We start from the raw sequence: 24,230 nt of genomic DNA, 5'->3' as shown, positions 1-24,230 counted from the left end.
GCAACTCTCTTCGTTTTTCCACTGCTTTAAGCATTCTTTTAGTTTTGCCATATCTTTGTGATGTATATATTTGTGGTCACAACAGTACTCGTGACCATAGCACGTTCCGATTTTTTTTAGAATTCCATCTGTGTTTTGGGACGAGGAAGATAAGATAGCCTTTTATTATCCCACAAGGGGAAATTTACATTGTTGCAGCAGCAAAATATATAAAGAGAAAAAGATAAGGCAGTGAAGGAGTAGTGCAAAAGTACTAAGTATACAGAAAAGAATATATATATATATATATATATATATATATATATATATATATATATATATATATATAAGAAATAAACTACAAATAAGAGATAAAATTAACAAATTTGCATAAATTAAATGGTTTGCAGATATATAGTTAACATAAGTGGAACATAAGGAAACTCTGAGGCTTAGTACGGAGAGGAGATGAGGGGATCAGGGCACTTCGTCCAATGACCATTTCGTCCAAAGCCTTTTTCTTACGCACTATCAATTATTTTATATTTCAGGTATTCCGATATTCACGAACAAAATCCCATGAGTGTGCTGCTCGGCGCCTAAGGATTTAACATGATCCAGCCCGCTTTAAAAATGAATAATTCTGCCAACAGAGCTCACAGCGAAGCCAAATTTTAGAGGCACCTCCCTCTTTGAAAGAACATGGTCTCGGGTCGGTAGGACCGCGCCTCGGCCTGCGATTCGCGAACGAAGATTCGCAAGAGTGCTGCTCCACACCCTGAAGATTTAATATGATCCGGCCGGAAACATAGGCATGCAAGCGAGCAGCCTGCAATGACCAGTTAGTTAACTCATCCCAGGGTCAGCAAGTGGCCTACGTGGTTACTGCCCCTTAGTACACTCTTTAGTGTCGAAGTGCGCATACTATGACACTCATTTGCTTTACAAAAACGTGTTTTGCTTCAGTCAAATTCCATTGAGAATTCCTCCTTTTTTTTTTTTTTTTTGAACAAATACCTGAAATATAAAATTGATGGTGCGTATGAAAAAGGATTTGGACGAAATGACCTGTATTCATACTCGAAGCATCTTATCTTCAGAAAAGTCTGACTTTTTAAAATAATATGTCTCAAAACCACACACGTCTATCTTCTCTTTGTATTGAATCTTCGCTCGATCATTCAAATTGTGGTAATGCTGAGAAAATTCAGCATTGTTTACAGACCCGCTTTCAGCGGCTACCATCCTAGTTGCTTTGTATATCCACCATAATGTCGGACGCTCACGACGTAGCACATTTTGATTACATGATTGCAAGTCATCTATTAATCCAAGCTGCAGCCTTCATTTACAGTTCCATCAACCACATGCTTTTTACCTTGCTGCCCAGAACGCTTTATTCTGCTGGTGATCCGTGAAAGGTCCCCACCCTGTGCGCTCAACTTTCATCTGCCTTGGGAGAATGTCAAAAGTCTAGAGTTTTCTGCTGAGAATGTTCATGTTTTTGGGGGTAACATTATCCAAGCACCTTAAGTTCAGCTCCATTCAGTGGAAGCAGTAACCTGGCTCACCTCACTCTGTACCAATACCTGACACATGGCATTATCCTAATTCTTAGAGATTAGACCTTTATTTTAGATTTGTGTTCTGTATTTTTTTTTTAATCATAATACACAAAACCTTGCTTATTCCAATTACATTAGAGGAATGTAACCCTAATGGCAGGCTTGTAACTTCTTTCCACTGCTTTCCTGACTTGAAGCTTTTAGCTCTGCTTTGTTCCACTAACACCATTGTAATGTTTTAAGACGTCATCCAAACCAGTCTAATTAAAGTCTCTTTTATTTTGCTGAATTCCATTCAGTCTGAAGTTAATCTCACTAAGATTAGCTGATTATTAAAGTCTTACGGATGCCGTGACAGATCTCAGGGGGGAAGGAAAGCACAGAGGGATTTTTAGACCGTGTTTTTTGAGGTGAGAGAAAAACTCTTCATGATCTTGGAGACACTTGAAGACGCTTGGCATCTTTTTGGTGCCATGTCCAACTTTCTAAAGCTTAAATGTTTGTGTGCACCAATTTTTGAAAGTGCTAGTCTTTGGTATTAATGTTGGCATTACCATTGGTGGTGTTGGTATTAGGCCTGAAAATCACACTGACTCCTGAATGGTACGCCTTCACGATGTTGCGTAAAAGTTTTCATTGGCACTTGGTGATTTAAGAAGCAGGAAAATACCTTTGTTTCAGAATGCGCTCTGGACCCCACTGGAAACAGGGATCCCCCCGGGTTCTGAAAAGTATTCTCCACTTTTTTCCCCTTGAAAAATCAAGTCAAAGAAATATATTCTTCACTTTTTCTTCACTTAGTCTGCATTTTTCTTCTTAATTACTGACTTATCAAAGTAGACTTAATACAGGTTTATACCAACCAAACTGGCACAATTCAAATATTTGTACAGATACAGCTAGACCTCCATTACATATAAAATTTGGGCTCCACTCCAGCCTCTGATAAGAAACACTTGATTTTGGGCAGCCTGTGCACCATCAAGCTAAAATAAAACTCTTTAGTTTGAGCTTACTTTGGGATATTTTAGCAGGCAATTATTCAAAAGAGATTAGGACTCCCCTTACCTTTTACTTCAACGCAAAACTTGATTTACAGTTGAACTAGAGTCGAGAAGAGTCTTTGAACAGCCAACAGTGAAGGAATCTGAATTTGCCGTCGATTTACGAACCAAACACAGAACGGCACGTCGTTTTACGTCATACGTCCGACGCCGGATCTAAAGACGCCACGGCCCTGGAAACATGGAGCACTTCCGTCGCTTGCCGGCTGACAGCATTTTCACTTTGGTGATGTTTTTTTTTTTTTTTAATTACACCGACCCCTCCATGACTGATACTGCCTGATGTGCTCAGAGATGGTCAGAGCTCTGAGTGTGCCTCTGCCGTGGCTGTTTCAGCCCTTAAATCATCTTCAGTGCTTGAAGAAGCCCAAAAAACTTCATCAGTTTAGACTGCGCCATTGTGTGAACCGAACAGAGATAGTTACACCACCACACCAGGCTGATTAATTCACATTGGCAAACTTTTGACCAATCGCAATCATTGTGTAGTCAGTTTTTATTGTTCACAAGCGTATGCTCATTGTTTGCACTCTGGCTTCCGGCCGTCTCTTCACTGAGGTTAGATTTCAGCAAATGGAGGGATTTGTGGAGGGATTTCTATAAAAGATGACTTATGATAAATATGACTAATACAGTCTTCACTGTGACTACTGCTAGTAATTTTCTCATCGTCACTGATGGATTATATTCGTCAATGACTAGCATCGGCAGGAACCCTGTGGAAAGGTGAACATCCAAATCCATTCTGTAGAACAGGGTAAAACCTGTTCATACATCCGGCCAGGTAAAATACTCGCCAAACTTGTGTGTCAAGGATGTCCAACGTCTGGTACATGTTGGCTGAGGTAGGTTTATGTGACCGATCATTACTGTGTCTGTTTAACTTGCTTTTTTTGTACCAACATTTGAAATCTGTTCAATCTAATGTTAATCTTCAGATCTAATGTTAACAGGGATGAGAGTTTTCGGCGGATTTCCGCTTTTTCTGAGCAAAAATCGATGATATGCCAAATCCGTTGAGATTTTTTTTTTTCATTGAGGGGGGTTGGGGTATGTTCCTTCGTGATACTCAAGCGTACGACGATGTTACATGTTTACATTTTCGCCATCTTTAGTCTCGCGGTAGAATGTGTTATCTACAATGTAATTGGCCAAAACATCGCTGGCAAGAGCATGATAGCCAATCATAACAGTTCTTACAAGAGTGTGGGAGAGAACAAAAGCCAATCATAACAGTTCTTACAGAAGTACCCACATCTGTTCTATTTTATCGAAACTTGCACATGTTCATCGTCGCTGCGCTTCAAAAATACGTTTCTCTTTCGTATCGGCTTTTTTACTCAAAATAACGAATACAATTGACAAGCGAGACGAAGCGAAGGTGCGTGAAATCGATGCTGGTATAAAAAACAGAGAGGACTGACAAGCTTTTGTCTTTGGCCAAAAGACTGAAGAAGTCGTCGAAATTATTAAATGAAAATGAGAAGTGACTGTGAACTATAAATAATTGTATAAAGTGTACATAGACATTATCCCATAAACTTAGCATTCGTTTGATTTAATACATTGAACATGTATATGAAGGTCAGTAAATCTGAATTAATGCTGACAGTTTTGAAAACTTAAATATTTCAAAAGACTTTGAAATCATATGCAACTAATGAGGACACAGGGTGACTGACCTTTTCTCCCTAAGAAATTTTATTTAATATATGAACATTTTGATAATTAATAAAACTTACATTTAATGTGAATTTAGTTTGTCATTTTTGTTGATCATAAATTATAACCATACCCTTGAATGTAGAATGTGATTTTATTTTGAATTCAAACAATACTCCTATTGATTTGAAATACATTTTCATGTAAATATATAAAAAAGACAACAGATTTTTTTTATCTACTACAGCTCAGATTGCAGGAAAAGTGGTTTGTAAGGCCTTATTTTTCAAAATTTTCCTGGGGGGGTATCCCTCCCAGACCCCCGGCTTCGGGCGCCATCTTGTTTTCTGCTTTTTTGGTGACCACCCACTCTCATCCCTGTGTTAATCTTCAGCCATTTCTGCTGGTCCAGGGACTTGAACCAGTGACCTTTAGGTCCCAAAGCTGCATCTCTAACTATTAGGCCATGGCTTCCTCTACAACAACATGACAGCTAAGTGTCTTGTGTAGTTTTTCCTTAGTGGTCAATTCATTCATGAGTAAGCTCTCACTTTAATTTTCTAAAAACAAATTAAATGAAGGTTTTGGTTTTGGCATTGATTTCATGTTGACGTTACCAATGTTATTGGCACTACTTTAAATGCTACAGTGAGCTTCATGTTACACCTTGGCTTCACTTTCACAATGCAGCCTCGGTTAAAGTTTACATTTCATTCTAGTCCTGATTAGAAGCAGGAACACGCCAACATCAAGTGGGTGAAATTCAAAGAGACTTTCCATTTTTGGCTTTGATAGAGGAACAAAAACACAATCTCGGGAAGGAATGACTGTTAATGTTTAGTTCCTGTTATGACTTGTGTTATAGTGCTGTAAATGTATGACATTCTTTAATAACTCAAATTTTAATCACAAATCGCTGTGGCTTAAAGGAACAGTCCACCGTACCTCCATAATGAAATATGCTCTTATCTGAATTGAGACGAGCTGCTCCGTACCTCTCCGAGCTTTGCGCGACCTCCCAGTCAGTCAGACGCGCTGTCACTCCTGTTAGCAATGTAGCTAGGCTCAGTATGGCCAATGGTATTTTTTGGGGCTGTAGTTAGATGCGACCAAACTCTTCCGCGTTTTTCCTGTTTACATAGGTTTATATGACCAGTGATATGAAACAAGTTCAGTTACACAAATTGAAACGTAGCGATTTTCTATGCTATGGAAAGTCCGCACTATAATGACAGGCGTACTAACACCTTCTGCGCGCTTCGGCAGCGCATTGATACGGAGCTCAGATATCAATGCGCTGCTGAAGCGCGCAGAAGGTGTTAGTACGCCTGTCATTATAGTGCGGACTTTCCATAGCATAGAAAATCGCTACGTTTCAATTTGTGTAACTGAACTTGTTTCATATCACTGGTCATATAAACCTATGTAAACAGGAAAAACGCGGAAGAGTTTGGTCGCATCTAACTACAGCCCCAAAAAATACCATTGGCTGGGGGCGTCGTGGCTCAGGTGGTTAAGGCGCCATACCATGAATGCGGGCGACCCGGGTTCGATTCCGGCCCGAGGTCATTTCCCGATCCCTTCCCGTCTCTCTCTCTCCCGCTCATTTCCTGTCTCTACACTGTCCTATCCAATAAAGGTGCAAAAAGCCCAAAAAAATATCTTTAAAAAAAAAAAAAAAATACCATTGGCCATACTGAGCCTAGCTACATTGCTAACAGGAGTGACAGCGCGTCTGACTGCGTCTGACTGACTGAGAGGTCGCGCAAAGCTCGGATAGGTACGGAGCAGCTCGTCTCAATTCAGATAAGAGCATATTTCATTATGGAAGTACGGTGGACTGTTCCTTTAAGAGGAATAAAACACTTCAGCCCTCCCAATCATAGTTTAATTCTGTAAAGCTGCTTTGCGACAATGTTTATTGTTAAAAGTGCTATACAAATAAACTTAACTTGACTTGACTTAATTTCCTATAAAAGCACATCTCAACAGGTTATTTATTTATTTTTCTTAAACATGTATATGTTTAACTTACCAAGCATGCTCATACAATACAATAGACATCATTCACTGTGGGAAATGTCATCCTTGTCTTTGACTCTCTGGGCCTTTTCTTGATGCATGCTGTCAGGAAGTTGTTTGGTTAATTTATCAGTGTAACAAGATAGCTGTTTGATTTTTATCTCGAATCTGGGGGACTCCTGTTCTCTTCAGCACGGTCTGTTAAACTTGAGACTTCTAGTTTCTTTCACGGCTCCAGATGCTATCTTTGGCTCATTTCCTTCCGCAACTTTTTTTTTAAGGGTAAATACAACAAAATATTTTTAAAAATCGTACTAAATTATAATTGCTATAATGAGAATTAGAAATGGTGGGTAAAAGAGCACACTGTGATCCCTGTTGCTGACACATTCAAACAGCCAGTAGTCTACTTTTAAGTATAATGAACATGTCAGCCATTTGGAAATGTATAATTGTTGAGATTGTGATGTTTATTTAGTATTTATTTAGGAAGGAGTCTCCAGTGCACTTTTGTAACAGTCGACATAGATGCGACATGGGAAAGTCTTCAGGACAGAAGTTTCTCTCACTTTTTCTGTATTTTTATGTTGGTAAAAGAGCTGGAGTTGTCAAATTGCTGAGGTATAACATTCCCTAGAGCAATCGGGGGTTAGGTACATTGCTCAAGGGCGCTTCAGCCATTCCTGCTGGTGCAGGGAATCGAACCAGTGACCTTTTGGTCCCAAAGTTGCTTCTTTAGAAGAAGAAGAAGAAGAAACCTTTATTTGTCACATGCACACTCAAGCACAGTGAAATTCATTCTCTGCATTTAACCCATCTGAAGCAGTGAACACATGCATGCAATGAGCACACACACATAGCCAAAGCAGTGGGCAGCTATGCTACAGTGCCCAGGGAGCAGTTGGGGGTTAGGTGCCTTGCTCAAGGGCACTTCAGTCAAAGCCGCCCCATGTTAACCTCACCGCATGTCTTTGGACTGTGGGGGAGCACCCGGAGGAAACCCATGCACACACGGGGAGAACATGCAAACTCCACACAGAAAGGCCCCCATTGGCTTCTGGGCTTGAACCCAGAATCTTGCTGTGAGGTGACAGTGCTAACCACTACACCACTGTTCTGCCTTTAACCATTATGCTATGGCTCTTAGCGCTTGGCTGTTCTAACCATTAGGCCAGGGGTGTCAGAAGCATTTTTAATGTAGGGGGGACACACTGGTGGGGGGTCTGGGGGTCCTCCTCCAGAAAATTTTTTTATTAATTAGATGCCCTTTCCTGCATTCTGGTGTATTTTTAACAGGTTGTTAAACACCTAATCTTACCTACAAAAGTCACTTAATTCAATGACCATTTTAGAGACTCAACAATAAGTCCTTATTCAACTAGTCCATATATTCATCAGCCTGTTTTTAAACCCACCGCTCTGCCTAAGATAATGAGATGAATGTGACACAATTTATCACCAACAATGACTTCATGGGTCCATTTTACTTTTAATTTTGTGTTTCCTTTTTTATTTAGTTTTAGATGTAACACAACATGCCACTGTGCCAAGCAATAGTGACACTCAACTATATGTTTAAAAATAAGAATATTGATAATTTCACACAATGACCAGGCATGACATGGCATCATGCAAACTTCATAACACACAATCACACTGTGTCAAGCAACGGTGACACAAAAAATAACTTCACACAATGAACAGGTGCATTTTGTTCACCACCAACAGTGACTTTAGTGGGTGCATTTTACTTTTTTCTGATTTAGTGATACTCATAACAAAAATGGCATGGCATCATGCAGTCTTCATCACACAAAATTACACTGTGTGTAATGACACATAAAAGAGAACTTTACACAATGAACAAGTGCAGTTTTGTCAACCTACATGCAATGGTGGTACTACAGTAACATTTCCAGATTAGTATAACAAATAGATTTATAGACATAACTCCTTCTTACATTGGTGCCACCACAATTTCTACCACTTCATAACTTTTATCCCCCTTTCCTTCACAATCCACCTGGAATAACATCCATCTCTCTCCATCGCTTTCCTTTCTACTATTCCTTCCCCATACACTGATTTCCCATCTTACTTTCCAGAAAACTGGCAAAGACCAGACAAAACAATTTCTTCAAATCACAACAGGGAATCAATAAATATCATCAGAGCAGACTTGACCTCATTCTTGGCATTGCAATAAGGCAGGCCTACTGGGTTTGAATTAAATGATAGCTAACATTAAGCTAGCTGATACATCTCCTAACACTGACTAGCCAGCTAACTGCACTAACATTTCCATTGTGACAAAAAAAAAAAAAAACTGTCCTGTGGGGAAATTTTGACTTGCTTTCTGCTTCTTTATAAAGAATTTCCTTATGTCCATTGTGTCTGGGGAGGGAGCAAATATTGCAAACAATTAATCATCAACCAAGAATACCCCATTAGGCTAAGCTTATTTCATTGTTTAGTTAAACATTAATTTAACGTGGCTTAGGGTTAATTTTGAGGGCATATAACAAAAGAATAAGGTTTTAACAAAAGCTAGACATTGTGAGGTGGCAATGGGGCTGACGTTACCTCCTCCACTTTCGAGCAGCCCGCACCTTGCACCAAAATTTCTCTGCTTGCACTGAGATTCACTTCACTTGCGTGCGGTGAGTTGTTGTAGGTAACGCACGGAAAACCCGGAGTGGATTTTCAGTGGTATGCGACCCTGTAAAACAGGATAAAGCGGCTAGAGATAATGAGATGACGTGTATTCTCTTATCGATCAAATGGAATGGATTCTTTCACGAAGCAATAGAAATGGCGCTGGGTGAACTAATATTTTATGCTAAATGTGGGGGGGGGTTCCAAACGAAGAATTATGAAATGTGAAGGGGACACATCCCCTTCACATTCAATGGTGGCAACGCCCATGCATTAGGCTATGGCTCTTAGTGCTTGGCCATGGCCCTTGGCTGGTCTAACCATTAGGCCATGGCTCTTAGCACTTGGCCATGGCCCTTGACTATTCTAACCATTAGGCCATGGCTCTTCCAGTAACTGCTTCACCAAACAAGCATCTTTTATTAAAAAAAAACAGAAAACAAAACACTGAGTTTCTAACAATAACAATAAACCTGTCAAGTGTTTTATTTATATATATATATATATATATATAAATAAACCTGTCAAGTGTTTTATTTATATATATATATATATATATATACATACACACACACACACACACACACACGGAGTGCAGAATTATTAGGCAAGTTGTATTTTTGAGGATTAGTTTTATTATTGAACAACAACTATGTTCTCAATCAAACAAAAAGACTCATAAATATCAAAGCTGAATATGTATGGAAGTTAGAGTGGGGTGTTTTTAGTTTTGGCCATTTTAGGAGAATATGTATGTGTTCAGGTAACTTTCACTGTGCAGAATTATTAGGCAACTTAATAAAAACCAAATGTGTAGCCATTTCACTTATTTATTTTCACCAGGTACACTGATATGACAACTCCAGATTTGCAAATAAACATATCTGACATTCAAACACAAAACAAATCAGTGACCAATATAGCCACCCTTCTTCATGAGGACACTCAAAAGCCTTCCATCCATAGATTCTGTCAATTTCTTTATCTGTTCACGACCAACATTGTGTGCAGCAGCAACCACGGCCTCCCAGACGCTGTTCAGAGAGGTGTACTGTTTTCCCTCTTTGTAGACCTCGCGTTTTATAATGGACCACAGGTTCTCTATGGGGTTTAGGTCAGGTGAACAAGGGGGCCATGTCATTTTTTTCACCTTTCAGACCTTTACTGGCTAGCCACGCAGTGGAGTATTTGGACGCATGAGATGGAGCATTATCCTGCATGAAAATCATGTTCTTCTTGAAAGATGCTGACTTTTTCCTATACCACTGCTTGAAGAAGGTTTCTTCCAGGAACTGGCAGTAGGTCTGGGAGTTGAGTTTGAGTCCATCCTCAACTCGAAAAGGTCCAACAAGCTCGTCTTTGATGATACCAGCCCATAGCAGTACTCCACCTCCACCTTGCTGGCGTCTGAGTCGGAGTGGAGCTCTGTGCCCATTACTGATCCAGCCACAGGCCCATGAAGAGTCACTCTCCTCTCATCAGACCACAGCACCTTAGAAAAATCAGTCTTAAGATATTTCTTGGCCCAGTCTTGACGTTTTATCTTGTGTGCCTTACTCAGTGGTGGTTGTTTTTCAGCCTTCCTTACCTTGGCCATGTCCCTCAGTATGGCACACCTTGTACTCTTTGACACTCCAGGAATGTTGCAACTCTGGAATATGGCAGAACTGGATGCTAATGGCTGCTTGTTAGCTTCACGCTTGATTTTCCGCAGATCATGTGCAGTTATTTTGCGCCTTTTTTTTCCCCACATGCTTCTTTCGACCCTGTTGACCATTTGCAATGAAACGCTTGATTGTTCGATGATCACGTTTCAACATCTTCGCAATTTCAAGAGTGCTGCATCCGTCTGCAAGACATCTCACAATTTTATACTTTTCAAAGTCTGTCAGATCTCTCTTCTGACCCATTTTGCCAGAGGAAAAGAGGTTGCCTAATAATTATGCACACCTGATATAGGGTGTTGATGTCATTAGACCACACCCCCTCTCATTACACAGATGCACAGCACCTGATATACTTAATTGGTAGTAGGCTTTCAAGCCTAAACAGCTTGGAGTGGGACAACATGCATTAAAAGGATGTTGTGGTCAAAATACTCACTTGCCTAATAATTCTGCACTCAGTGTGTGTGTATATATATATATATATATATATATATATATATATATATATATATATATATATATATATATATATAAAAATAAAATTCTTATTTGTTTTTCTTTCACTGTCAGCTTGGATTTGAGGAATAATGTGTGAGTGAAAACATTTCAAAAGCATATAAATGATGAAATTCTGGAGTGCTCATTTCATTTCATATACTTGATGTACAAACATTTGTAATTTGTTTTCTTATTGCACAGTGCATATGAGCTAAACTGCTCCAAGTCTTAATTTACAAGAGCAAAACAAAGCAGAACTGCTAACACGGAAGGAAAGAAAGAAAGAAAGAGCGAGCGAGCGAGCAGTGATGTTGCGGAGCTGTTTCTCCTTCAGAGTAAAGTGAGCCGGAAATCTTAGTCGACTGCAAAACCAAGGATCAATTTCACGGAGGACTAAAGAGAGGATGAGAGAATGGGAGCGAGAGAGGAGGTGGTGGTGGGGGAAGTATAGATTGCAGCGAGGTTGGTAATCCCAGACGAGCTCCTACATTCTCAACCATTCAGGACTGAAGCCCATGCAGTCTGTATCGAATGTCTACAGGCAGAAGTAGAAACCTTTTGAGTTTTCTTTCTCAAAGGCAAACTGCAGTGCTAGTCCATTATCCGAGTTTCAGCTCAGTGTCAAACTTTTGGCTAAAAAAGTGTTTTTGCTGTTATCTTGGATCATCTTGAATCTGTGGGAATCTACACCCACTCTTGTTCGCTAACACAATGATGTGTGCTGGGTGATAGAGTATCATGGTGTCGCTCTTCTCGCTGCCTCAAATCATATTATTGCTCTTCAAATTCAAATATCGGATCTACTGTATATTCATGATTTGGAATAAAGTAAATGGACAGATGCAGATCTGAAATAATTTTCTGTATGATATGCACGTTTACCAGATTCACCAACGATCTCCACTTCATCTTCTTTCCAAGCTTTATTTTTCTTTGTAGTATCTCAGTACATGTTTAATGAGAGGTTGTGTACAACAGGATGTGATAAAATGTGATTACAACATTTTCATTATCACCCAGCACACATCATTGTGTCTCTTGAGTTGTAGTTTTTCTTCCAGTTTGCATGTCGGACAGTAAATTGAACCCATAATGAGTAGGGAACTGAAGAAACACTGGCCCACAGTTGGTTTGAGGAAACATATGAGCCTATCATTTGGATTTGTCAAACCTAATTTGCAGAGAATTAAGAAAATTTTGTCAGTTCACATGTTTTTTGTCAATTGGTGCTGAAATAGCGGCTCAGTGTCGCACACTGTCTCCTGCTGGTGTGTTTTAAGTCACTGCTGTGTGTGTAGTGATTTCAAGTGACTGCCTGATATTTGGACCAATTGCAGACAGACAGGAGATGTCCGCAAGAAGGACTACTGATTGGTGGTTAGGACTTCTGTTTGGAGTTCAAGTGCACACTGAGGTGTAGAAGGTTTTGTTTTCTTTTGTCTGATTCGAGTCTGAACCGAGTCTGAGTTTACTTGTTTGAGCTGTGTTTGCATTGTGTTTGAGTCAGAGGTTGAATTTGAGTGCAGTTTGAGTTTGACTTGAGTTTAAGTCTGGGTTAAATGTGAGGTTGTGCTTGAGTGCGGGTCGAACGCGAGGTTATGCTCGAGTGCGGGTCGAACGCGAGGTTATGCTCGAGTGCGGGTCGAACGCGAGGTTGTGCTCGAGTGCGGGTCGAACGCGAGGTTGTGCTCGAGTGCGGGTCGAACGCGAGGTTGTGCTCGAGTGCGGGTCGAACGCGAGGTTGTGCTCGAGTGCGGGTCGAACGCGAGGTTGTGCTCGAGTGCGGGTCGAACGCGAGGTTGTGCTCGAGTGCGGGTCGAACGCGAGGTTGTGCTCGAGTGCGGGTCGAACGCGAGGTTGTGCTCGAGTGCGGGTCGAACGCGAGGTTGTGCTCGAGTGCGGGTCGAACGCGAGGTTGTGCTCGAGTGCGGGTCGAACGCGAGGTTGTGCTCGAGTGCGGGTCGAACGCGAGGTTGTGCTCGAGTGCGGGTCGAACGCGAGGTCGTGCTCGAGTGCGGGTCGAACGCGAGGTCGTGCTCGAGTGCGGGTCGAACGCGAGGTCGGTTGTGCTCGAGTCTGAGATTGAGTTTGATGTTATATTTGAGTGCAGTAAATGTTAGTCTGAGTAAGTTGTGTTTTGAGTTGTTTCAGTTGTTTGAGTTTGACTTGAGTCCGAGTTAAATCTGCGGTTAAGTTATGGTGAAACTGTGTTTGAGCTGCATTTGTGTTGTCTGAGTTGAGTTTGCACTGGAATTGAATTTAATGAGTTTGAGTTGTGTTGCAGGGTAACACAAACTAGGCGCATGAGTTTAGTTAGGATTTTTTTGTTTGTTTTTGTATTTTTTTTTAGTAATGTAAATATTTTGTGGGCAGCACGGTGGTGTAGTGGTTAGCGCTGTCGCCTCACAGCAAGAAGGTCCGGGTTCGAGCCCCGTGGCCGGCGAGGGCCTTTCTGTGCGGAGTTTGCATGTTCTCCCCGTGTCCGCATGGGTTTCCTCCGGGTGCTCCGGTTTCCCCCACAGTCCAAAGACATGCAGGTTAGGTTAACTGGTGACTCTAAATTGACCGTAGGTGTGAATGTGAGTGTGAATGGTTGTCTGTGTCTATGTGTCAGCCCTGTGATGACCTGGCGACTTGTCCAGGGTGTACCCTGCCTTTCGCCCGTAGTCAGCTGGGATAGGCTCCAGCTTGCCTGCGACCCTGTAGAACAGGATAAAGCGGCTAGAGATAATGAGATGAGATTAATTTAGCCCACATGAAATGTAACGGCAAATGTATGCAAAAATTAAGAGTCTATAGTGAGTTAATTTGTCGTTTGCAACCTCATCTCATCTCATTATCTCTAGCCGCTTTATCCTGTTCTACAGGGTTGCAGGCAAGCTGGAGCCTATCCCAGCTGACTACGGGTGAAAGGCAGGGTACACCCTGGACAAGTCGCCAGGTCATCACAGGGCTGACACATAGACACAGACAACCATTCACACTCGCATTCACACCTACGGTCAATTTAGAGTCACCAGTTAACCTAACCTGCATGTCTTTGGGGGAAACCGGAGCACCCGGAGGAAACCCACGCGGAAACGGGGAGAACATGCAAACTCCACACAGAAAGGCCCTCGCCGGCCACGGGGCTCGAACCCGGACCTTCTTGCTGTGAGGCGACCGCACTAACCACTACACCACCGTGCTGCCCTCGTTTGCGATCATTTAGATAAATAGAAAAAAAGGTAAGTTAACCAAATTCTGTTGGTGTCCGATTGTCTTGGCTGAATTATTTAAAAAAAAAAAAAAAGAGAGAGAGAACAATTATTAACTTTGTATTATTATGAGGGTAAAACCATACACTTTCAGAAATGCAGGTAGTAAACTGTACTTCTTCCTCTGATAGTACTGTTAAGGGCACATCTTTTGCACTTTTAGTTAGTATCTCTTCACATGGAAATGTGAATATGATGTATCTTTTTTAAAGTTTGTAGTTGGACTCTAAGGACCGGAAAGCCTTACTTGTAAAGCTACTTAAAGATACACCACATGCACATTCCCAGGTACATATTAAAGGTATGGAAGCTGTACCGTTGATACCGTGTCAGTGGCAAGTAATGAGTACAGTTTGGTACCTTTTTTATTTCTGAGCATAGTGTAGGCCAGAAAAGCCACTGTTTCCAAGAAGCTGACCTCAGAAATGTAAGTTAGTGTATGAGTCATCATTATGAACCACTATCATGTAGTTGGTGTGAGAACATCAGGCAGTGTATAAATTGGAAAAACAATCCCCCCTGAAAAAAAGAAAAGAGCCCATTGTTCTTATTTTTAATTTAATCTGGTTTCCATTAAAAAAATGATCCCTCTCTTGTGGATGGATGGACAGATGGATCACTGGTTTATTTATTCAGTGTTTTTTTTTTTTTTAAGTGATGTGTGATTATACACTCAGCAACCTGTGACATGGTAATAAGGATTGTGTCACGGATGAAGAAAACCCCACTGGATTTACTCTACGTGAAAGATGGAGACAGATGGAAAAGTATGATCTTGCAATGAAATCTTTCTCCATGGCATTGCATACTGTAAATCCGGCATTGCATGGTCATGTTACAGATTTCTGACTCTACTGGTTAGATGATACTTTCCTAAAGTCTCTGTTGCATCTATTTCAGATATTATTAATTTTGTTTTGTTTTTTTTGTTAAATGTACTCAAGTTGGGTTGCAGGCCAGATGTTTAGATCAGTATCTGAGATGAGCCATGATTCGCAGGAGACTGGATCACAAGGATATGGGGCGTTGTATTAGTTTTACCATACTTTTTTTTTTTTTTTAACAATTCCAGTCCTTTTTGATGTTAAAATATTTTATTTCTGTAGACTTTAATAAAACATTGGTCTGCTTTTATAACACACATCTGGTAACCCTATAAAGAAGTGGTGGTGAAAAAGGCATGACTCAGACAGGGAGAGAGATGCTAGGTGTCATGGGAGTGTATATTGTGAAGAAAAATAAGGATGGGATGTGCCAAGGCAAAAGATACAGTGGATAGGACTTCTTTTCGGAGGCTTGGGTTTTTTTTGTTTGGGTTGAGTTGAGGTTGAGATTAATTTGAGGTTGATTTCAGTTGAGTGTGAGTTGTGTTTGAGTTTTTAACTGGACCTAAATTTGAGTTTAGTTTGGCTTGAGTTGACCAAGTGGTGCTTTACTTGAGTTTGGCTTTGTTTTGAGTTTGGTTTGAGTTTGATTCAAGCTGACTGAGTGATGCTTGGTTTGAGTTTAACTTGGGGTTATTTTGAGTTGACTGAGTGGTGCTTGACCTTGAGTTTGGTTCGAGTTTGGCTTGAGTTTGACTGACTGATGTTTGAGAGAAGTTCGATTGTACTTTCAGTGAGCATGACTTGAGTTTGAATTAAGTTTTTGTTTGAATATGGATTGAGTATTTGAATTTAAATTTGAATTGCAGTTGAGTTGAGTTCCTGAAGTTGACGTTGTATTACACCTTGAACATTATGTAATTTGACTGGCCAGACCCATGTAGAGATTTAATATATGCAATTTTTAAAATGAATTTGCTAACGCATCCAGGTTCAGAACTGAAATTTGTCATTGACATGGTAAAACAAAGACATCTGATTTCATTTTATGTAATTATGGGTGTGTATGTGTTTTGTTGTTTGTCCCAGTGCCGTGACATTCCGGTAAAATAATCCTGTAAATGCATTACAATCGTCCATTTTGCTCACTTTATCCGGTTTTGCTGAAAATCAATCGTATTCTTTCCTGCAGAGAGGAAAAAAAGTCCCTTACTGGAGCATGTAATCCGCCTCCATACCAGTAATAACAGCAGTGTAGGAACCAGGCCTTCTGTAGAGGACAGCGTTATCCTCTGAAGGAAACATTACACTGAGACCAGAGCAGAAAGCTGAGCAGAACGTTTGAAAAGCTGGCTCATGCTCATGGTGAAAACCCGTGAGCTATTTATTCCTCAGAGATCATTAAAGGGTTATTATATGATGGAACAGACTTAGTGCTCATATCCCACCTCCCAGTGAGGGATGTCTGTTCTGAAAGCTAATGTAGAATAAACTGTTAGCTTCTGTGTAATTGACCTTGAGACTCGCTCCTGGTGCAGTCTGAGAGCTGGAGAGGGGGATGATGGGAAGGGAAAAACCTCCTCTTTCTCTGCTTCTCTTTGTCTCCCTGCTAGATAGAAAACGCTGCCCTATGATATGTTCTGCAGCGCGCGTGCACAGTCATCATCCTGTCTAACGATGGAACAAGTTGTTGAGTACCCCTCTCTCTCTAAATCTCTCACTTTTTCTGTCTGTGTATCAGTCTATCTCTCCATTTGTCTGTCTGTTATTCTATCTTTGTATGTCTCACCTGATCTTCTGTCTCATTTTCTCTGTCTGCGTCTATCTGTCTGACTGTCTCTTACTCACTCTGTTTACCTATCTAGCTCTGCCTGTCTGTCTGCCTGTCTCACTTGTTCACTTAGTCCATTTATCTCAGTCTATTGGTATCTCTCGCTCTCTCTTTCAATCTGTAGTTCTCTCCATTTCTCTTTCCCTGTCTCTTTATCTGCTTGTCTGCATCTATCTATCTATCTATCTATCTATCTATCTATCTATCTATCTATCTATCTATCTATCTATCTATCTATCTATCTATCTATCTATCTATCTATCTATCTATCTATCTATCTATCTATCTATCTATCTATGTCTGTTTATCTGTCTATTGCTATATCCATCTATCTAACTACCGATCTATCACTATATCTATCCATCTATTGATCTATCATTATATTTATCTATGTATCTGTCCACCTATATCTATATGTCGATTAGTATATCCATCAATTGCTCTATCTATCTATTGATCTATCTATCTCTGTCTGTCTCTCATTGTCTACCAGTCTCTCTCTTTTTCTGTCTCTCTCAGGATGGCCAGCATTTATAATGACATTTAACCCAATTCTTCCTTGTTCTCACGCCTCTCCTTTTTTTTCTCTTTTTCCTGTTAGTGTGAGCTGAAAAATAACTGATGTATTGATTGTTCCTCTTCTAGCTCAGCTGGATTGTCTGAGTTACTGTCATATCGGGTCTTGTTTGAGAATCAGTCTGAAGAACATGTGCGTGTGTGTGTTTTAGTGCTTTTCCACCAGACGGTGTGACGCAGCACGACTCGGTAAATCATTTTTGTTCTCATGTTTTATCGTTATTTTCCCTTCCGAGCTAGCCGAGCCCCGACTCGATACCGGTGCTGAATGTAGTTACCATGTGAGCCGAGCTGGAACACACAGGTGCTGCTACCTTCGACTGGACATCACATGGTCATCCTAATATCGTCTTTGTTGGGAATTGCTTCTGAGCTGGAACCCCAATATTCAGTAGCGTCATGACTGACTGAAAGTTTCCTTCTCTTTTCAAATGTCTTTTTATTTTCTTGCAGTTTTGTCAATTTTATCAGTAAGGAAAACAGACTCGTCTGTCCCGAAGGCTTTACTGTGGGGGGGTAAAAAACGTACTGACTGGTACACAGTGCTGACACTCTGGGCTCCTCTACATGTTAAATAAAAGCCTTTCCCTATTTATCTATTTATCAGGGATGAGAATTTTCCACGGATCCGCGGAATTCCAAGTTTTTCCCGCTGAAAATGTCCTTTTTGTGAAACGTGTAAATCCGTTGAGAAAATTTCGGGGTGTGTGTGTATGGTTAACGATCTGTGGTCACCTTATAACGCAGACATCCCGAGTCTCCCGGAAGTTCCGGGAGTCTCCCGCATATTGATAGCGGCTCCCTGATGCCCACAAATTGGAGAATATCTCCCGGAATCTAGAGCAAGGGAGCAAGAGCGCACACGCGAAACATTGTCTACCTCGCGCATCTTAGAATGTGCGCATATGACGGCGCGCGAGAGAGAGACTGCGCGTGTGCCTGTTCATGTAGCGCATGCTAGACAAAGAGCATTCTGATTGGGTTACTCAGCAAAATAAGCCAATCAGCTTTCAGTGTGGGCGGGCTTTTATCCCTTTTCTTGAGGACCGACGTTTTCAGTTGAGTCAGTGCAGCCTACAGGATCAGCATGGCAGAGAGAGAGCGCGCGCCCCAAAAAACCAAAATACAAAACCCACTTCAGCTCAGATTACACAAAAGAATCTCCCTGTCTAATAAGGGTAAAAAATAATGACAGTTTCGCGCGATGTACTGTTTGCAGCAGTGGTTTCAGTATTGCCCATGGTGGCTTAAATGATTGTAAAGGACATGTTGAGGTGAGGAGCGTCAGTTCATGTGCATTATATTTAGGTCTACAACAGGCTGGCATGAAAAGACCAAACTTATTGAAGATTTCCGTAAAGTAACAGTGTATGAATATACATCATATATATCACATATATATCAAATACACGTCATATATAAGTGTGTATCTTTTATAAATGGGGTTAGCTTATCTAATGTAGCATGTTGGGGAGAATCATAGTATCATATCTATATTTCTGATAAAATTTTAGGTATGATACCGTGTATAACTCTCCTACTTATTGCTCATTTCATAGGGGGATGGGGAGGGGGGGGGATTGCTGGTATGTGCCACGCGGGAGCGTCTGCCCAAGTTTTTTAGGCCGAGATGAACTTAGTTTTTGATTAAAAAAAAATTTCCAATATGTAATGCCAATTGTACATGCCTGTTCTTTAATTCAAAATCACCATCTTGATCTTCAAATTGACCGTATGGTATATGTATTACATTACACAACATCCTGTCCAGATAAAACCTAGTTAGTACACACAACAATTGAAAGGGAAGTGATAAGTGATGTTGAATGTTGCCTGCTTAATATGCAAGACCTCCTGCTACCATGATAACATCAGAAGAAAGCTTAAGAGAATTATATGATAGAACTTTTTTCTGGTTTGCACTTCATTTTAAAGGATTAGAGTATTCAAAGACATGAATAGCTAAAATGCAGAAATATAATACTGTAGAGCTCCTTTATATTAAAAGGTGCGTTGATTTTTTTTTTTTTGAAATCATCAAATGTGAATTGATTAAAAACAAGTCTCTTGTCCCATATTAATCGTTTTCACCTGGTAGCCCACCAAGAAGGGGAATTTATTTCCAAATACATTGCAACTTTTTGCTAATAAAATTAATGGTTTTGGGGTAAAAAAAAAAAAAAGCCAAAAATAATTAGCTCCCGCCCCAGGGCCCCCACCAGGGCTCTGCCAGGGAAATTGATAAATCAAACGGGATAAAGAACTGTTTCCGATGGGCATGGCTCGATAGTAGCGTTACCGTGCAGATAGGGACGCAAACTGTGACGACGTGCCTGACGGAACTATCCGAAAAGTGGACGTGCCGGGAAAGGTTCTGTGTATTCTGTGCTCAGATATGATCAGTTATGGAAACAGAGGAGCTAGAAACATCCAGGAGCACATCAAAACAAAAAAGCACAAAGGTACGTTTTACTTAAATTGTCAAAGATAGAGTCAGGAGGAATCTAATATATCGTTACAGTTACCTCCAACATTTTATATATATATATATATATATATATATATATATATATATATATATATATATATATATATATAAGGCGCACCCCCCTTTGAAACCCCCCCCATGCACGCTTTGCGTGCGTTATGTCTGCCCTTGGCAGACATTTCAGAGTTTTTTTTAAATGTCCCATTCTCATCCCTGATTTATCTATCCATCTATCACTATATCTATCTACAACAATTGTTTTCTTTGTTAAATAACACTTTTTTTTTTTTTTTTTTAAAGAAGTTTGTTTATTATTAGGCTTAGATTATGTAGCTTGTCCACCATAGAAGTCCCAATTAATGAGGTGGTACTATAGAAACAATAACCATCCATGTCCTTGTGGTAAAACCTGCATGGAAGTGTTTTGATGTTTGGTGGCTAATGTAGCATTCCGTTCATCTTCTCTGCTGTGGTGCTATCCTTCTGAGTTTTTAGTTTTATTGCTCCAAATAAAATCTCTGTTGGATTGAATGGACTCTTTGGATTTCTGACCTACTTCTTTTGTCCTATAGATCTGAAGAAGACACTCGCTGTGCTGCTGGACAATATCATGCTGAGGCTGTCCAAGCTTGAGTCCAAAGTAGACACCATCATCATCAACGGCTCGGCATCCAACCTGACCAACGGCACAGTGGCTCCTGCGCCCAGCTCTGCCAACAGCGAGAAGGTCAACGTGGCAGGTATGCTTTGGATTCACTCTATTCACAGTACTGTGCAAAAAGCTTATGCAAAGAAACTCTAAAACAAAGTTGCCTTCAAAAATAATAAAATGAAATGTTTCTGCTTTTAGAAAATACTGTAAAGAGTAGTAAACTAAACAAAGTCAGTATTTGGTGTGATGATATCCATATATCAGTAGTCAAGGATGCAACTTGTGCAGTTTTATTAGGATGTTAGCTGGTTAATTCCACTGAGCATCTTGGAGAACCTGCAGTTGATCTTCTGTAGATGTTAGCCATCACACCTGCTTCTTTAGTTGCAGGCAAAAACCTGACCGCCTTCAGTATATTTGTTGCCTGAAAAAGTGGTGTATAGTGTAATATTTTTTGCCATTTAAAAAAAAACAGATGAAGAGGTGAGAGGGTGGCGATGACCAGTGATGGTTGACGGCGGGAGGAGGGGTGCCAGTGGGTGGATGTGGGCGGGTTCATGGAGGACAGCGAAGCCTGTGGGCAGGGACCATGGGGGGGACAGCGAAGGCTGTGGGTGGAACCATGGGGGGGACAGCGAAGGCTGTGGGTGGGACTATGGTGGGACAGCGAAGGTTGTGGATGGGACCATGGGGTGCAAGTGGATGGCTGTGGGTGGGACAATGGGGGGGACAGCGAGGGCTGTGGGTGGGACCATGGAGGGACAGCGAAGGCTGTGGGTGGGACCATGGGGGGACAGCGAAGGTTGTGGATGGGACCAGGGGTGCCTGTGGGTGGGACCAGGGGTGCCAGTGGATGGGACCAGGGGTACCAGTGGGTGGTTGTAGGCAGGACCATGAGGGACAGTGATGGCTGTGGGCGGGAGGAGGGATGTCAGTGAAGGATGTGGGCGGGGCCATGAGTGCCAGTGGGTGGTTGTGGGCGGGGTCATGGGTGCCAGTGGGTGGTTGTGGGCGGGACCAGGGGTGCCAGTGGGTGGTCATGGGCGGGACTGTGATTGGTAGTGGGTGGGACCATTGCTCACAAGTACAAGTCCAGTGTTGCACTGTGAGTTCAGTGAGCCTGCTTCCTAGACTTGTGAGCTGGAGGGCCATATCAAGTTCAAGATCGTCACTAATGTGCGGAAAAAGTCACGAGATTTGTCACGAGGCTCTGATCTTTGATTTAAAGTTGCTAAATGAGCGTTTGGCCCCAGAAATCGCTGTTGATGTCAGACAAGAAGTGGATTGTTTGGTAATCTAAACTCTTTTTACTGGCTCAGTAATGCAGAAGCAGTCAGAGACAATTTCTTAAACTGAATTAGGGTGCTTGAGATGTTTGTACAGTACAGTATAATCACTAAACAATGTATTTGTCATAAATACTAACTGCAGAGAGCAATTTTTGGAATCAGAATCTTTTTTTAGCATGTTTTTTTTTTTTTTTTTTTGTGTGTGTGTTCCATTATGCTCCATTATGATCTGCCATTACACAAAGGCTTAAAGGTTTAGTTTTTCTCTTAATTTTTTTAAAATTAAGTAACAGAAAAATGCAAGAAGAGAATGCACTTCAGTTTTCACAGATCAGTTTTTCCTTCACACTTGTTGAAAGAGCCTCGGAGTCTGATGTCGTATGTACACATGACGTCATAAAAGAAGTTTTGGTCTGTTCTAGTCTCCTCACTTGCTAGCTAATAGCCCACTACAGTAAACATCTCGAGCTAATCAGCAAGAGATGGGTACTGTACATAAATTTGTACCCTGAGGGAACCCCAGGCCACATGGACATATGTTGCAGATAATTCGGGCAGTAAAAATGCGAGCTATTCAACTTTTACTCTTTATTTCAATACATTTTGAGATGTTTTTAAGTTAAAGGAAGGCTGGGAATAGTACAGAAAATTGATGCATCTTAATGTGATAAATCTAACATGGCGATGTGTTATAATGTAAAACTAAAACTTGTGCTAAAGTGTCAGTGTGCTCACATAATGAATATGAAAATGTTTTGTTAGAGTTTTTTTTTTTTTAAATGGTCTCTTGTTTGGGATGTGTCCTTAAATGACCTTGTCATGAATTCTTGCGTGCACTTCCTGTGTAATAATTCCTCAAATACCCTGCGAGCATCCTCAACCATCACCCTTTTCCTGCTATTGTGTGTGGTTTTTACAGTGCTTGCAAGACTTCATTCACACTTTATTTTTACTCTTTGTTGTTTTCTTATTGTCCTAATGCTTTTGAGGAGAAATTCAGCCACTTAATATCCAACTCGGTCTCAAACTACTGACATTATTTCATAAAATTCATAGATTCATAGATAAAATTCAGGGGACGTGGATCGACAATTGCTAAAAGACTTGTCACACTGTGAATATTTTTCACTACAGTTTGATGAATCCCTGGATGTAATGGACACAGCTCAACTCGTTGTGTTTGTCAGGATGGCGTTCCCAGACTCTACAACAAAAGAGGATCTCCTCACTCTTTTGCACTTAAAGGATAGAACGAGAGGTGAGGATATTTACGAGTTTAAAAAATATGTCCGCGATAATGACATCCTCATGCACAAACTGGTGGCAATTACTACTGATGGAGCCCCAGTGATGCACGGTGCGCGCACTGGATTTATTGCGCTGTGCCCTAATGACCATGATTTTCCTGACTTCGTGAATTACCACTGTGTCATTCCGCGCCAAGGCCTGCTGGTGAAGGTCGTGAACTTTTCTCATGTTATGACTCTGGTGGTCAAACTGATCAACTCGATTCGAGCAAAAGCGCTTCAGCACTGCTTATTCAAGGCGTTATTGGATGAGCTTGATGCCGCGTACGGAGACCTACTCCTCCATGCTGATGTCTGGTGGTTGAGTCGCGGCAAAGTGCTGCAGCGATTTGTTGATTTGCTGCCTGAGATGAAGACTTTTCTGGAGACAAGGAATGAGGAGCATGATGATCAGTGGCTGCTGGACCTGGGGTTTCTGACAGACCTGATGGCAAAACTGAACACACTGAACAACGAGCTCCAGGGAAAAGACTGACACCTGCCCCACATGATAAGTGCAGTGAATGCGTTCAAGGCCAAGCTCGGTGTTTGGAACACACATCTGAAAAATGGGAGGCTGACACACTTTCCCAACCTGGAAAAAATGTCACAGGCCATCGGTGACGAGGACGCTTTTAACCCTGAGCAGTACTGTGTTCACCTGGACAAAGTGGCAGCAGAGTTCATTCGGCGTTTTGGTGAATTAGATGTCATGGAAGATGCTACTGCATTCGTCTCAAACCCATTCCTGACCATTGATGTAGAACAGGTAGCAGCCAAATGTCAGCAGGTATTTGCTCTGCCTATTGGGGTTGACATGGAGATAGTTGATTTTGCAAAAGGACATTGAGCTTAAAGCAAGATCACGGGACAGTGACTTTTGGGGACTTGTCAGCAGGGAGAAGTTTCCCCTCC

At 41.2% G+C, this 24,230-nt stretch overlaps 1 protein-coding gene across 3 annotated transcripts in view; it reads left to right on the top strand.

Moving 5' to 3' along the window:
• mgat5 (alpha-1,6-mannosylglycoprotein 6-beta-N-acetylglucosaminyltransferase) overlaps window positions 1-24,230 on the top strand; it is a 209,234-nt gene that overhangs the window by 40,916 nt on the left and 144,088 nt on the right. For all 3 annotated transcript variants that reach the window (XM_060911817.1, XM_060911818.1, XM_060911819.1), the window contains one exon: window positions 20,661-20,828. In XM_060911817.1, the coding sequence (XP_060767800.1) occupies window positions 20,661-20,828 (168 nt within the window). The remainder of the gene's footprint in view (window positions 1-20,660; window positions 20,829-24,230) is intronic.

The sequence above is a fragment of the Neoarius graeffei genome, chromosome 27, assembly GCF_027579695.1.
Source record: "Neoarius graeffei isolate fNeoGra1 chromosome 27, fNeoGra1.pri, whole genome shotgun sequence".
In the NCBI taxonomy this organism is placed as follows: domain Eukaryota; kingdom Metazoa; phylum Chordata; class Actinopteri; order Siluriformes; family Ariidae; genus Neoarius; species Neoarius graeffei.
The sequence above is the reverse complement of the archived record's forward strand: the minus strand, read 5'-3'. Positions and strand labels throughout refer to the sequence as shown.